We start from the raw sequence: 15,304 nt of genomic DNA, 5'->3' as shown, positions 1-15,304 counted from the left end.
ATAGTGGTAATTCCTGGCATATTGAGGGCATTTATAGCCTGATGGTGCCCATTACCCACCCTTGGTGTAATTCTGTTCCTGGAATAATACTCATTCTTAGCACATTATGGCATGATGTTGAGCACTGGTATAATGTTTGTAATTTCTTGCACAGTATGGGCATATGTGTCAAGATGGTGTCCACTCACGGCATAATGCTGTCATAGGCATAATGGTGAGAAGTCTTGTCAAATTGTGAGTACACCTGGCTTGAGATGGTGATCCATGGATGTTGTTGTAAATAATGTAAGAACATGATAAAAATTGAAGATTGTTTTTCTAAAAATTAAAGGTTGGTATTTCAGGAAAAATATTTTTCATGAAAGTTATATGCAATTAGTTTATGTAGCATAATAGAATATCATCAAACTCAGAAGTCATCAACGTTTACATATTTTAGCTGGTGGCCCTGCCCCCTTGCGCAGGAAATAAAATGACTCAAATGACATTACAGGAAGCAGCCTGAGAGGAAGTGACAAAGCTCTTGGGTTGAAGCACAGCACACTGCTTGGTCCCCACTGTGATGGTTGAGGTGCCTATTCCCAGTTTACAAATATTCAAAGGCTTGTTATGTCCCCAAATGTCAATCAGAAAGTGAATTTTCAAAAGACAATGACAGCAATGAGAAGCAGCATTTTTCCCTGTATTAACTGTATCCAGTTTAATACTTTGAATTAATCCATAGTCACGCAAACAATTCAGAATCAAACGTTACTCCACATACAATATTAACTAATATATTTATTATATAAAATATCATTGAAAACCTAAACTTGTTAGACCATAAGAACAACATGTGAAATGGCAATATTTTATTGGCCATAGCCGTCACCACTTGGCGAAATTATTTCTTGCATCAGTTCAAATTTCAAGTACTGAATAATATAACCAACAGAGCAGCAGGACGCGGCATTATCAACCGTTTATAACACAGTGAATCATATTGGATGCAAAAGCTTACTGCAATCACACCTAAAGGGTTTAAAAAAATCACATTTTATAATCATCTACAGTAGACATATATATATTATTGAGCAGAGACTGCTAAATTTATAAAGAAGGAAACATTGTGTGTAAAATACAGAACCATGCTGGTCTGGGTGCTGCCGGAGAGGATATCTGGATGCCCTCAAATCTCTGTAAGGATGTGGCATGTGCATTACACATCAAATTGGATATTATTATTCAATCTTTTGATCCTTTTATGAATGTTTGTGTCATACTTGTTTTTCTTCTGAATATTTGCTATCTCTATGACCCATTCCCTCACTGGAACGGGCAGGAGTAAATCCTTTCCAAATTAGGACTAGGAAGAGAAGACCCCTAACATTGGTGTGGTATCGATGGGCACACATGTTTTCCTTTTGGTGAAGAAAAAAGAAGAATGCTATTGCACTAATACAGAGGCATTTTTGCATTAGGCATAAATGACCATGCCAAACACCCTTCACATGCATGCAATGGGAGAAATCCTTCACCCAAGCGAAGGGTGATTGGCCATTAACGTTTAGGGACTGATATGGCGTATTTTCTTATGGGTTGGATTTAGTGAAAAGCTATTAAAGAAACACATTAAACAGTAAGTTTCATGTGTTCAATGTCATTACTTGAACTGCTTGTGTTGTGGTATGGGTTAACACCAGCAAAAATGAGCTAAACGTAGTGTTAGGAAAGATAAGCTGTGACATTTGTAGGGCTTTATTTAGTAATGTGCATCAGTAAAATTAAACTGGTTGAAAATAATCTTTTCATTTCAAATAAGTCTGTGTCGATTAATGTTTTCCCTTGGGTGTGTTTTTGTGAATTTCTTTAAAACAAGGTAATTAGGGGCGATAGAAAAATCTCTCCACTTGAAGGCTCGTATAATATTGAATTCGTTTTCATGTTTTTCATTTTAGAGTAAAAGATGATCCGTGTAGACTTTAATTCCAGTCTGAATCATTTTAGAGTCCCAAAAGCAGTGCAGATGTTGCACTTCTTTTCAGAAATGCATCACTGGCACGACTTCCCAGAAACAGTTGCAGAACGTCTGCTTTACTTTGTTTAAAAAGTGTTTGGGACTACTTCCTGAATAATTCAATTGAGGATAGAAGCCATTAAAATGAAGGCATTCAGCAAAATGATGGCATTATATTTTTCTGTCCAGTTGCAGGATTTTTTAACCTAGCCTCAGCCTTGGGTGTTGGCAACCTTCATGTTGATTAATTCTAGCCTGCAGTAGTAACCCAGTAATTTCTGTGTTTTATCTTGCCACCATTGTAATTTGTAGAATGGCCTTGGTGGAAATTCTAGTTGACTCATAGCAAAAAACATTTCTTGGATCGAATAACAACATATTGGCTGTTGGAAAATGATCTTTATTTAATCAGTTAAAAGAATGAAAGTTAAGAATGTAAATTTAGATAAAATTCACTAAGTGGAATCCTTTGGCTTTATTAGAACATTGGAATGTTGAGGGCTCCATTGAAGACAATGGATTGTTCCAGGCTTCTAATGGCTGGTAGAATCCTGACGTATCAACATTTAGTAGTCGTTCACAGCAACAGTTGTAAACAAAGGCCTCACTTAGCCTGAGGGGATTTCAACCCACTCGGGCTCCATGAGGCCTTTGTTTTACAAAGTAGGACATTCTTCGGCTTGGGCCTTTAACGCTACAGCGGGCCTTTAATGTTTGGCAGAGCCTGCTGTGGCGGGCTCTAAGGCTGTATTAGAACATTGAAATGTTGATAGTTCCACTGAAAACAATTAAGCTTTATGTTTCTGGAAAATGACAAAATGTAATTCTGATCAAGATAATGCATCGTAAAAGCTTGCAGAAATGCTAGAATACACTGTTACTATGTACTATGCATACCTTTGAATAGATGTGAAATTTAGCCTATTTAATGACATTGCTTTAAGGGTTGAATAATGTGATAATGATATGACAAAGAGACTCTCTACATGCAAAAAAAATTATGTTTCACATGTTAGAGATAAATAGTACATTAAACAAGTAACCTGCACTGAAAATGACAAAATAAAAGTAGGTACTATACAAGTTTTAGCTAAAGCTGAACTTCGTGAATCTTTCCTTTTCATGTGCCTTTAAATATGTGTGCCTTAATAACATATATGCAAAGAAAGACTTAGATGATATTTATATGTGAAAAACTTTTTAGAAAATGTATGAGTACCCTATACTTACATGAATCATGTATGATTTGATTGAAATGTTTATTAATGCATTAATTTGGGAGATTAATACCTTGTGCTATGGAATGCAAGATTCATATTTTAGCATCGTGAAGAGAACTGTATTTTAAATAGACCTTAAAATGTGCTACTTTTCCTTCCTTTTTCGAACGTGAACTTATGAAATGAATAGTCTGAAGCCCATGGGAACTTTTCCTAAAGCTGCCACTTGTGTTCTATCAATTGCTTCCTTTGCCATCTGGAGCACAGTTTGACTTAACTCCCAACAAAAACTGATACATGCTAGAACAGATGCATTGAATCTAGCAGAAATATGAGAGCATGAACTCACCTACTTTCTGAGTGTCACATTGTTCATATGGCTAAACATAGAATGATTTTAAGGAAATTACGTGATTTTGGATTACTTAATTCTTACGGATTTGTATACTGCATCACCTCATTCTATCGAAGAGGACCAATGGGACAGACTGGTCTGAAACATTTGGTGATGCCAAGGGGTGTCACCCCGCAAATTAATGAAGTATAATTTAGCAAATTTCGGAACTGAATGGAAGATAGATGCTTCTTTGCATTTGAAAGAATGGCTTGGCTTACCCACTTTACAGCTTAAGACTGACAAGAACAATTCAAACTGTGGCGTAATACTGCGATTGGCTGCCAGCTGGTATGCTAGCGTGGTAGAACTTTACGGCTGAAAGGTTTGTGTCATGCTGCTGTGACTCTGATGTTACAGTGAGGGACCGAGACACATTTCATGTCTTTACTGAACTGGAACTGGTCATTTGGAACACACTGAACTTTCCTAAGGGTTTGTGTGAGGCTTAACTGATATCCCATTGATTAAAATGCAAAAGATGTCCATGATCTCCCTCGGCTGAGGAAGATTAATTTCAATGTCATCCTTGTATCTCGCAGGGTTGATTTTACTTATTAAATTGAACAATAATTAAGGTTTTAGGATTGAACATTTGTGTCATTCAATGCTCTTTGCCCTTAAAACTGAAATACTAAACCTTTATATTTAACCTAACACCTGTTGATTCTGACTCATTATTTCCTTATGGGTAAATCACTTGAGTAACGTTCCTTTCTGGTTGAATTGGGTTTCTGAATGCTATGAGTATAACTTTGTAGTAATTATCTTATTCCCGGTCCTCATTTGACAATTCCGTAACCTCCGAGTATTCCAGTCCCTTTCAGCACAGAACAAGATCCATCGGAGAACCAAGGAGGTTTTGATAGGTAGCAAGAGGTTAAATGAAATAATAAAAAAGAATTAAATTGTACAAACCAAGGACCAGCATGCCAACCCTACAGCACAACATTTAAATGTTTATAATACACAGACTCTGCCTTTCTCTTTCCCCTGCGTCTCAAAAATATATTAATTAGTTAGAGCAAAAGAAAGGCAGAGGCCACGCAGGAGGACACACCTAGCCTCCACCCGTCCCTCCTTCTGTAGCTCAGTGGTACTAGGGCTTCAGACGGAGGGAGGGTGAATGCTGCTCAGCTCCTGGGTCTCCCTGGCTTTTGCAGAACTACAAAAAGTCAGTGAGAACCAGGGGCTGATTTTAACCTACTTTTACAGCTCTTCCTGTGAATTTTCAAAGGCTAACAGTTGTGGCCCTCATATGCAGCTGTTAGCTGTAGAACATCAACAGCAGCACCTGTGACCAAAGGCCCCACGGAGCACGAGGGCATTTCAACCCCCTTGGGCTCCAATTAGAGCGTATGCCCTCAAGGGAGGGAATCGTTGAATAGCTTTATAGCCCACCGTAGCAGGATATACCCGGCTTTTAAAGGCCCGTTCCCTTATTAAAGGCCCTTGCCAAACTCTGAAGCAAGCTTTTAATGGGTGTCATAGCCCTCTACAGTGGGCTAAAATTTTATATTAGACATGAATACCCAATTGAAAAATGGAATTGCAATTAAGTTGGGCTTTGTCTGTAGCAGTTTCTGATATGTCCTAAAACATACACTATGAGGTGGATTGAGTTGAAAACATTTATAACTAGTCATCTGGAATTTCTACTAGAAATATCATTTCAGAGAGTTGTTATAGTTTCTAACAAATTACATTTGATTTTAAATGATCGCACATTAAGATGATTTACCAAGGAAGATTTCTTTGAGTGGAAGCTTTCCTAAGGATGGGTAGCATAAGACCAAATATAATAAAAGGTTGGTTTAATAATCTATTTGTTAAATATGTGTTCGTTTCTAAAGATTTGGATACTGCAAGCCTTTGGTGCAGTCTGACGACACAGCCAAGGTTTAGTCTAGTTTGTTTCCAGTCCAAGAAGAGAAGGCTCAGTTTGAATAGTTGTTAATTCCATTGCATACTTTTTCATTGGATCCTCATCCCAGTCAGGCAATGATGAGAGATTATTGGAGACTTCGTTGTCAATAGGCCATCCCCACAATTTAAAGAATGAAACCAAATTCTTCCCAACTGCTTTCGAAAACATATCTGCCCAGAGATTCATCTTATACTTGTTTTCTTTCTTGACTTTGGATATGTTATGGTAGGCGGAGAAAAGTTGTTTGAAAGGCTCCCAACCAAATCCTTCCTGGAGCTAGAGAAATAAAGAAATGATAGTAAGTGGAAGTACTCAAAATGTTTGTCATTCAAAATATTATATGTTTCCAAAGAATAGAAATGCTTTTCTGAGAAGCCTACATTTCTCAATTCTCACACTGGCTTCATGCACTAGAAAGATGACAGGAGAAGAACAGAGCATAGAAAGAGTAGTGGGGATGTGAGGAGAGTGGAGAGGATGGAAGGAGAGTGAAGGGTGATTTAGGTCAGTTTATAATAAAACGTTGTAATTACACCACTGTTATGTTTTCTGATGTCTCTGAACTAAATGGGTGTTCACCTAAACAACTTACTGTGCTGCGGTCTCTTGCAGGTCTGGAGCAATCTGCTTTCCTGCTCTGTGGGCTCACATGCTATGTACAATTGTCCCATCAAGGCAGGGAATGGAGACAGCACATATATAACTATCATGAAACCTATGACACTTCCTATTACTTTTGGGATGGATGCACATGGAGGACCCCACGCCAAACTTCACATATCCAATTACTTTTCAGACATATTGCTCACATTCAAAGGGTTGAGCGATAGCCCAGTTATGACAGGTTAGACAGATTTAAAAAAAAGGGAGAGCCAGTAGACTGTCTCACCTCATTGGGGTACAGGTAAAATGGCCTGTACTCCCGGACTGTAAATATGCTGCCACCACCTTTATTTCTTATCCTGACTTTGGGGACTATAATTACATTAGATAAAATAAATTCCACTGTTAGTGGAAACCTACATGCAAAGAGAGTCTTGAACTCTTTTGGGAATCAACATACAATTCACCTACAAAACCTGTCATGGGACATCTGACACAAGTCCTCTATACAGCAAAACATAACATATCCACCAAATAATGTCATTATGAATTGAGACGCAGGGAGGCATGTGGCAATTGTGCCATGGATTTTCAGTGCAACAGCTGGCATAGTCTGTTAATGCCCATTAATGATTTGGAAATGAGTTGTTCATCTGTGTGCCCATATTCTTCACCAAAAATCAAGAAATGTAAACCTGGCAATGGACATTCTGAGAAATGTTTAACCATGGTGGGCAGTGTATGCATTGTTGATGGCACTCCTAATTAAATTCAGATCACTATCCTTCACAGAGGACAAGCATTTTGGATTCAACATGAGGACGTTGTGAGTATCCAGCATTCAAAAAAGCTAGTGTTAGTTTATGCTCCATCACATCATACAGTAGGATATCTTACCAATAATTACTATATACAAATGAAATGATACATGAACTCAGCCTAGCCCAAATCATTTGTCTCCGGATCTTTTGCCAATATTTGACTATTTTGATGAGCCTGCAGATCAGAACTAGTATTTCAAAGAATGGTGGCAAGGCTCTAATTTGTTTGTAGAGTCAACCAACCAGTCAGTGCATCAATTCATTTTGAAAGATTTGATTGAATTCTATGATGTAGGTGGGAAGTCAGAATTATATAAAGGCCCTGGCACGTTCTTCTGTTCTTTTGGATTGGTTTGTATGTAATAAAGTAGAGTGCAAAAAAGTAGAATGAAAAAATGTAGAGTTGAAAAAGTGAAGGTACAAATGTTGTGGCTAGCATATATGTCTATAGAAATATAAAAACAAGGAACTAAAAATGTCAATGTTTTACTGTTTTACTTTGGCATCTGTGATATGAGCGGAAACATATAATTGTCTTTGTCCTAATTCCAAACTGTTATTTTCTCTTTCAATTTGACTGTAAACTTTTTGTTCCATTATATAATTTTGGGCCACATGCATCAACATAAGGAATTGCTATTCCTAAATAGCGATTTTTAAGGAATCGCTATTTAGGAATCGCAATTCCTTATGCATGTAGGAATCGCAAAATAAATTGCGATTCCTAAACATTACCTAATAGCAATTCGCAAATTGTGAATCGCTATTAGGTAATGCCACTCCATTCATTTCTATGGGCCACTAGGCCCATAGGAATGAATAGGAATGCATTTGCAAATTGCAATTACCAAATTGGTAATCCCAAATTGCGAATGCAATTCCAAGAGTGCCAGGGGGCATAAGGCCCCCCTGATGCACACCCCCTAAAAGGTTAAGTGTGCACATGTGGCGCACACACATGCCCTAATGGCATGTGTGTGCGCAACATGTCACTTTTGTGCATTTTTCAAAAGAATTTGCAAATTACCATCAACTTGAAGTTGATGGTAATTATCGTTTCCTAAATGCAAAGGTGCATTTAGGAAATGCTACATGCATCTCAAATAGGGAATCGCAAATTGTGATTCCATAAATGCATTCACAATTTAGGTAATCTCAAAAAATTGCGATTACCTATATTGCGAATGGAAAAAGCTACATGCATCGGAAAAGTCATTTTTTCCAGTTGCAAAAGGGCTGATTCTGTGAATCTGCCCGTTTTCGACCAGTAAAATAATTGATGAATGCGCCCCTTTGTCTCCGCTGTTTTATGGGTATTACCCTCATACTCTCATCTCAACTTCTATGCTGGCTTTTGTGCCACCCTTTTTCTGCATCTCCTGTTTCACACCATCACCTACACCTTCTATTACTCTAACCACGATCCTAATCCTAACCCTGGTACACACAGAGAAGTCTGAAAGGAAACCAAACCAAGCACAGTCCTCCCTAAAATCACATTGACCCATCAAATGTATGCAGGTTTTTATAGGCATGTAAAGATATGTCTTTCTAAAGTCTAGAGAGAATGCAAAGATGCTCTCTAGAATGTTCTCAAAACAGGAGGGGATTAAAGGATACAATCTCCCAAATTTAAACAGTTGCCTATGAAGTATCCGATGCAAGAATAATCCAATTGGGATGCTTGATATGAGGTTTATGAATACACCTGGACTTCCACCCACCAATAAAGGTACATGATACGTATAGGTACTAGGATTTGTCTACTGGTATGTCACAGGTATCCGATGATAACAGAAGAGGACTCCCCACCGGCAGTTCTTCATGGTATGCTTCATCATGGGTGTCCTTTCTCCCCATGTAAGTAGGTGATTACCATCTCGATTGGCTCAACCAACATTTGGAGTTCAAAGATAAACTTTACTTGATATGCACAAAGATCAGATGTTTAAAAATGTCTTCAGGTATACCAAAAAGATTTCTCTTTAATTTAGTGGGTACCTTTGACATGATTAACAATACAGTTTGGAACGTCTTTTGAAAATAATTTTTCATGCATCTACTTCTAAATGCCTACATTTCTAAGCCATCTTCTATGCCTGGTGGGGTCAGAGGTCTTCTTCAGGGCTCATGGGATCCCTAATTAGGGTAGTGCTCTCATACCTGATTTTCAAACAGGTATGTATACACCTGTGACATAAATGTAATCTGAAACTATTAAACAGATACTAAAAGGCTATATATATAACAGTAAAATAATTCTGAGGTTTTAATATACCCAGAAAACATGCTTCCACATTTCTTGATGAAAGCAGCAAAAAGCAAACTCATGTTTGGTACCCTGTGATGATACATGTGAACAACATTACACACAACAAAAGTGACTAACCCACAAACACACTGACTTGCCCTAAGTTGGGCTTAGTGTTATACCTGTCATCCTTAGGGTCGTCTTTCCTCAAACTTTTTGCCTCCCATTTTTGCTGATTCTGTTTGTCAGCCTGAGGACTGTGAGCATTTTATAATAATAAATAATATTAATAAACATTTTGTAAAGCGCATCGTTACACCGACTGGTGTGTCCCAGTGCTACAGATCTAATCTCACAGCAATAGGGAGAAGAAAGAGCAGACCTCTAGACATTGCCAACTGGTGACCTGGATAGCCAGGTTTTAAGTACTTTACGAAAGGCCCTTCCCACTGATTCTGCTCTCAAGCTTGGCGGTAAGGAATTCCATGTCTTGGCCACCAGGTGACCGAAGGACAGAGCCTCCAGTTTGACCTTCTGTACTCAAGGCACCCTTACTAGATTAGCACTAGTGGATCTTAAGTTCTGTGAAGGTGTGTAAGGTACCTAGGCGTATAAAGAGTAGGTATCTAGGGCCTTTGTCCATCAGGATTTTGTGACAGGAACACATGGTTGTGTAAATGATTCTCTACTCCACTGGAAGCCAGTGCAGAGTAGTCAAGGCACTTGTAATGGGTGTTCTTCTGGGGAGATTTAGAACTAGGCAGGCCTCAAGGTAAAGGATGTTACAGTAATTTATTTGAGAGGGTACTAGAGCACGTACATAGGTTTTCCTGGCCGCTATTGGCAGTAGGTCCAGGGTTTTCCTCAGGATTTTAAGAGTCCCAAAGCATTTTCCAGCTACACTAATTTTATGATTTTCAAACGAAAGTTTGAGGTCAAACCATACACCCAAATTTTTGGTTTTGGATATAGGGGTAGAGGTTTGGCCATAGACCTCATGCCACCATGCTGATGACCATATAGAAGGTGCTTTGCCAACTATCAGTGCTTCCATTTTGTTGCAGTTCAATTTAAGACAATTTATTTGTCCTCAAGGAGGCTAGCTCTTCCAGGCATAGAGAGTATGGGTCACAGTAGCATCTGCATCTTGGGATAGAGTGACAATGAGCTGCGTATTGTACGCATATGACACAATTTTGACATTGTGCCTTTCCACAATTTCGACTAAGGGGCAGATATATAGGTTGAATAAAGTTGGGCTCAGTATAGAGGTAAGCCTTGTGTTAGAGAGATGTTATCTGACATATGTGGCCTTTGAGCAACCTGAAAGCTACGGGATTGGAGAAATTAAGTCATCCATCGCAGTGCAGTGCCACTGACACCGCACAGCCTAAGTCTCTGAAGGAGTAGGTTGTGCGATATGGTGTTGAAGGCCGCACACAGATCAAGTAACACCAGAGCGGCTGTATTCCCTTCCTCCACACACCGTCTCAGAGTTTCGGTGACAAGGAGAGCAGACTCAGTGGAATAGGAAGTCCTAAAGCCAGATTGAGTCAGTGAGGCAGTTCATTTGGGTCAATAAAACTTGTGAGTTGGCTGTACCCAGGTTTCTCCATTATTTTCGCAAAGAACGGCAGTAGCGAAGTGGGACGCAAATTTTTTCGTTGCATGGGATGGGCTGCATGTTTTGTCTGTAGGGGTGTACCACTGCGTGCTTCCATTTTAGCAGGATCACACCAGACCAGAAGTACAATGAGATCAGCTGTTGAATATGGGGAAGAATAACCTCCACCGCTAGCACCAGAATTTTAGGTGATGCAGGGTCTAGAGGAGACCCTGAATTAATTATCGTAGAAAGTCATTTTAGATCTTCTAAAGAAGGGGTCCTAAATTCATCAAGGCCGTTCTCGATGATTAAATCATCTGAAAGGATGTCTAGGTCCCTGCAAATACGAGCTCCTGCCGAGAAGGTGTCATATATCGGAGCTACTTTAGAAGTGAGGAAGGAGGCAATTTTAATACAGCTGTATAAGGATGATGGTGCTGTGGCTGCAACACGTTCTAGAGAGAAAAGCAAGTTAAAGATAGCGAACAATTCATTGGAGGAATTCTTAGTGTTCTCTATTTTTAAAGTGTAGAAATTACACCGTGTTTTTCTAATGAGCATATGGTACTGTTTACGCTCACTTTTATACCTAGCTCGACTGATTATACTGTAGTCCTTACACCAAATACGCTCTAGGTGTTTGCATGTCTTCTTGGCTGCAGCTGAGAACTTTTTGAACCATGGTGCAGAATTACAGGTCCTAGACTGGTTACTAGTAGTGTTGGGAGCTATCTTATCCAGTGCACCAGTTATACATTTTTCCAGCTGCAAATTAGCAGTATTCACATCCTTCCCTATCTTAAAATTGGCTGCCAGGTGTGCTTTTGAGTTCTCAGGGTTGACCTTTGCACACTTTCTTGTGGTTATCTTTTGGTTAGTTTTGATAGTCCATGTGAACACTTGTCATGGCATATTGAATGCTATCATATAATGGTTTCATCAGGGAACTACTGTAGGGATTTCAGTCTTAAGGGTAGATAAATTAGAGAAAATAGGGTCCAAGGTGTGGCTTGACACATGGGTGAGACCTATGACCCTTTGGAATAGTTAGACTGTTTCAAGCTCCCTGCTTAGAGATGGAGCCCCGGAGTTGAGGCTGTTATCAATGTGCAGATTGAGGTCACCAATTATCATCAGATTTTTATAATGTAGAGGGTATTGCATGATGTTCTCTGCTAAGGTAGAAGTAAATTGGGCAGTAGGCTCTGAAGGGCGATAAATTAAGTAGAGTGTTAAGACACAATCATTAGATAAAGTTTGAGAAAAGAAAGTTGCCTTACAGTTAGCTAGATTGGTCCCCAAAATGGAACATTTTGAAGTTAGTTTATAGGCTATTGCGATGCCTCCTCCCCTTTTCAGTGGGCGATCATGTCTCAACAGTCTATAGCCCTGCAGGATACATCTTAAATATCCGGTGCTGAGGACTTGAATCATGTTTCAGTCATAAATGGTGCATCCGGCTGTTTATTTTTATTGAGTACCTCGAATATTTCATTTTTATGTTTGACCAGTGACCGGCAGTTGATCGAGAGAAACTGAATTTTATGGTCAGTGGCCGATGGTACCGCCTTATGGTTAAAGTTAAGCCAACATTTGAGACATTTTAGCAGGGATGTTTATCTTAAAAGCTAGGCGCCTGAGTTCTAAGGCTGAGTAAAGGATGGGCTGATGGGGTGTGAAACGGGCTGGGGTATTGGCCCTGGCCCCGGATGGACGTGGACAGGCGAAGACGAGCTTGCCTTTGGCGCCCCTCCGACGTGCCAGCTGCACGCCCACTGCTCACATCTGCCCCACAGCCATGAAGAAATAGTCCAGCTCCAAAGGCCGTGGATGATCCCCAGCCTATCTGATACTGTTAACCAGTGCTAAAGTACATATGCTTCTTCCCTAAACATGATAACATTGGTAAGAAATCACAGAAGGTAGTGGTGGATACGTTGTCGCACATTCAAAGAAATTTTAGCAGATATTCGGGTATTCACATCAGTTTAACACAGTCATATAGGACGTATTACAGGTGCCAGCTCGGGGTAAGATACCCCACTACCAAAAGTATCAATCACACAAGTCACACAATGACTTGTAAGACATATACACAAATAGAAACCCCGGCACTCTGATTATGTACAAACACAGTTTTAAATGTAGATCTCTCAAGACAGAACAACAAAAATGATGTGAAGGGATAACCCCTGACATAGAGAACGTCCAGGAAAACGTGTGTGAATCATTCAAACACTCATTTATTCAATGGTAGAATAACCAAAGACATGAATCATATCATTACATCAAATATCAAAAAATGTTCATAAGAATATTTAATTCCATAACGTTCTTGAGAGTCCAGTTCTTGTTGTGTGGAACATGAGAAACAGCCAATGCGCGTTTTGTCAACACTGTGACTTCCTCAACGCTTATTTTCCTGGAGCTCACATAGGGGGGCTTCAAAGTCTTTACTCCCCTGTTGACTCCAGTACCTGATTGACGACAGATTCCCCGATATAGCGTTCCAATATTTTTATACTGACTAGTCAAAAAAGTTTTATGATGACAGCGTTGAATCCTTGTCTTTACTTGATACAATTTGAAATATGGCTTAGATACAATGGGAAACTCCTTTCTCAACGTTTCGTGTGCTGCGTTTGTATGTTTAATGGTATGCAATAATGCTCATCGTTGTCATCAAGAACAGTGTGTCCACGAGTTAGGGAACCATGATAAGGCCCTGGGGAGAAGAATCTGTATCGTGCATGACCAAAAGTGCCCTGCCGTCCGTTGTGGCCGATGTGGAGTTTGGCTCACTTCGCCAACCCAGTTCAGACCCAGCCATATGCAATTCAGTCTTGACCCTGTGCCTCATGGGAACAGTCCAAACCGAACTGCCAAGCAGGGTCTTCCCTGGACCGGAAACATACATCCTGGGACCAGTTTCAGGGTAAAAACCAAAGGAAATGATGGACGGAGTGTTGAACATTGCAAGCACTCACCCCCAGTCAACTGATCTGGGTTTAATCCATCACCGTTCTTTAGCCCACTCTGCCACCCCAGTTCAGACATGGCCATATGCAAATCAGTCTGACCCTGTGCCTCATGGGAACAGTCCAGCCCGAACTGCCAAGCCATGTCTTCCCTGGACTGGAAACAAGCTTCCTAGGACCGGTTTCTGACATTTCAGCCATCTTTAGCCAGGCTTGCTTGAATCCAGTGTCAAAGTGAGCAAGGGACTCACATCTGAGCATACCCTGCCAACTTATGGCGAACAAAGCAAAAACCAAAGGAAATGATGGACGGAGTGTTGAACATTGCAAGTACTCACCCCCAGTCAACGATCTGGGTTTAATCCATCACCTTTCTTTAGCCCACTCTGCCACCCCAGTTCAGACATGGCCATATGCAAATCAGTCTGACCCTGTGCCTCATGGGAACAGTCCAGCCCGAACTGCCAAGCCATGTCTTCCCTGGACCGGAAACAAGCTTCCTAGGACCGGTTTCTGGCATTTCCGCCGTCTTCAGCCAGGCTTGCTTGAATCCAGTGGCAAAGTGAGCAAGGGACTCACGTCTGAGCATACCCTGCCAACTTATGGCGAACAAAGCAAAAACCAAAGGAAATGATGGACGAAGTGTTGAACATTGCAAGCACTCACCCCCAGTCAACTCCCCTCTACAGCCAGGCTAGCTTGAATCCTGTGGCAAAGTGAGCAAGCGACCCACGTCTGGGCATACCCTGCCAATTTAGGGTGAACAAAGCAAACACAAGGAGATGATGGTCAGAGCGCTGAAACTTTTCAGACACTCACCCCCACTCACAGATCTGGGTTTAATCCATCATCATTCTGTTGCTCACTTTGCCACCCCAGTTCAGACCCAGCCATATGCAAATTAGTCTTGACCCTGTGCCTCATGGAAACAGTCCAGACCGAACTGCCAAGCCGATTATTCCCTGGACCGGAAACAAGCATCCTGGGACCGGTTTTGGGGTAACACCTCTCTTCAGCCAGGCTTTCTTGAATCCAGGGGCAAAGTGAGCAAGGGACCCAAGTCTGGAATACCATGCCAACTTCAGGTGAACAAAACAAACACAAGAAGATGATTTGTGCCTGACAGCCTGTCTCCAATAGACGCCTGGGTTGGGTGACAGGCACACTTTGTACACTCCTTCTAGACAGTCACAAAAAAAAGGAAGGGCTGGGTGTAACAGAAAACTCATCTGCATTCTGAAAGACGCTCTAGGCAGGAAGGGGTAGAGGTGGCTCACACTTACACTTGAAAAGGCTACATCCTATTCTCACACAAAGCACTGGTGCCCACGGAGGGGAGGGACGGGGGAGGGGCAAACTCCTTACTCCAGAGGTGGGGCAGCAGACCAACTACACTGCTATGAAGACCATTTGAATCAGGAAGTTTGGGTGGACACCTGAGAAGTATAGGCAAAGGTTCAGGGCTAGTCTCAAACTCTCGACACAAATATGGGTGGATTTCTTGGACA

The 15,304-nt window shown here is 40.7% G+C and overlaps 1 protein-coding gene across 2 annotated transcripts in view; it reads right to left on the bottom strand.

Annotated features, from left to right (window-relative positions):
* Window positions 1-605: 605 nt before the first annotated feature.
* Window positions 606-15,304, bottom strand: part of LOC146825654 (TRPM8 channel-associated factor homolog) — a 402,285-nt gene continuing 387,586 nt past the window's right edge. The window contains exon 8 of one of the 2 annotated variants that reach the window (XM_085607651.1): window positions 606-5,813. In XM_085607651.1, coding sequence (XP_085463777.1) covers window positions 5,517-5,813 — 297 coding nt within the window. In that variant the 3' untranslated portion in view covers window positions 606-5,516. The remainder of the gene's footprint in view (window positions 5,814-15,304) is intronic. The other variant, XM_085607652.1, reaches the window with a different exon arrangement.

The sequence above is a fragment of the Triturus cristatus genome, chromosome 5_2, assembly GCF_964204655.1.
Source record: "Triturus cristatus chromosome 5_2, aTriCri1.1, whole genome shotgun sequence".
Lineage (NCBI taxonomy): Eukaryota > Metazoa > Chordata > Amphibia > Caudata > Salamandridae > Triturus > Triturus cristatus.
The sequence above is the reverse complement of the archived record's forward strand: the minus strand, read 5'-3'. Positions and strand labels throughout refer to the sequence as shown.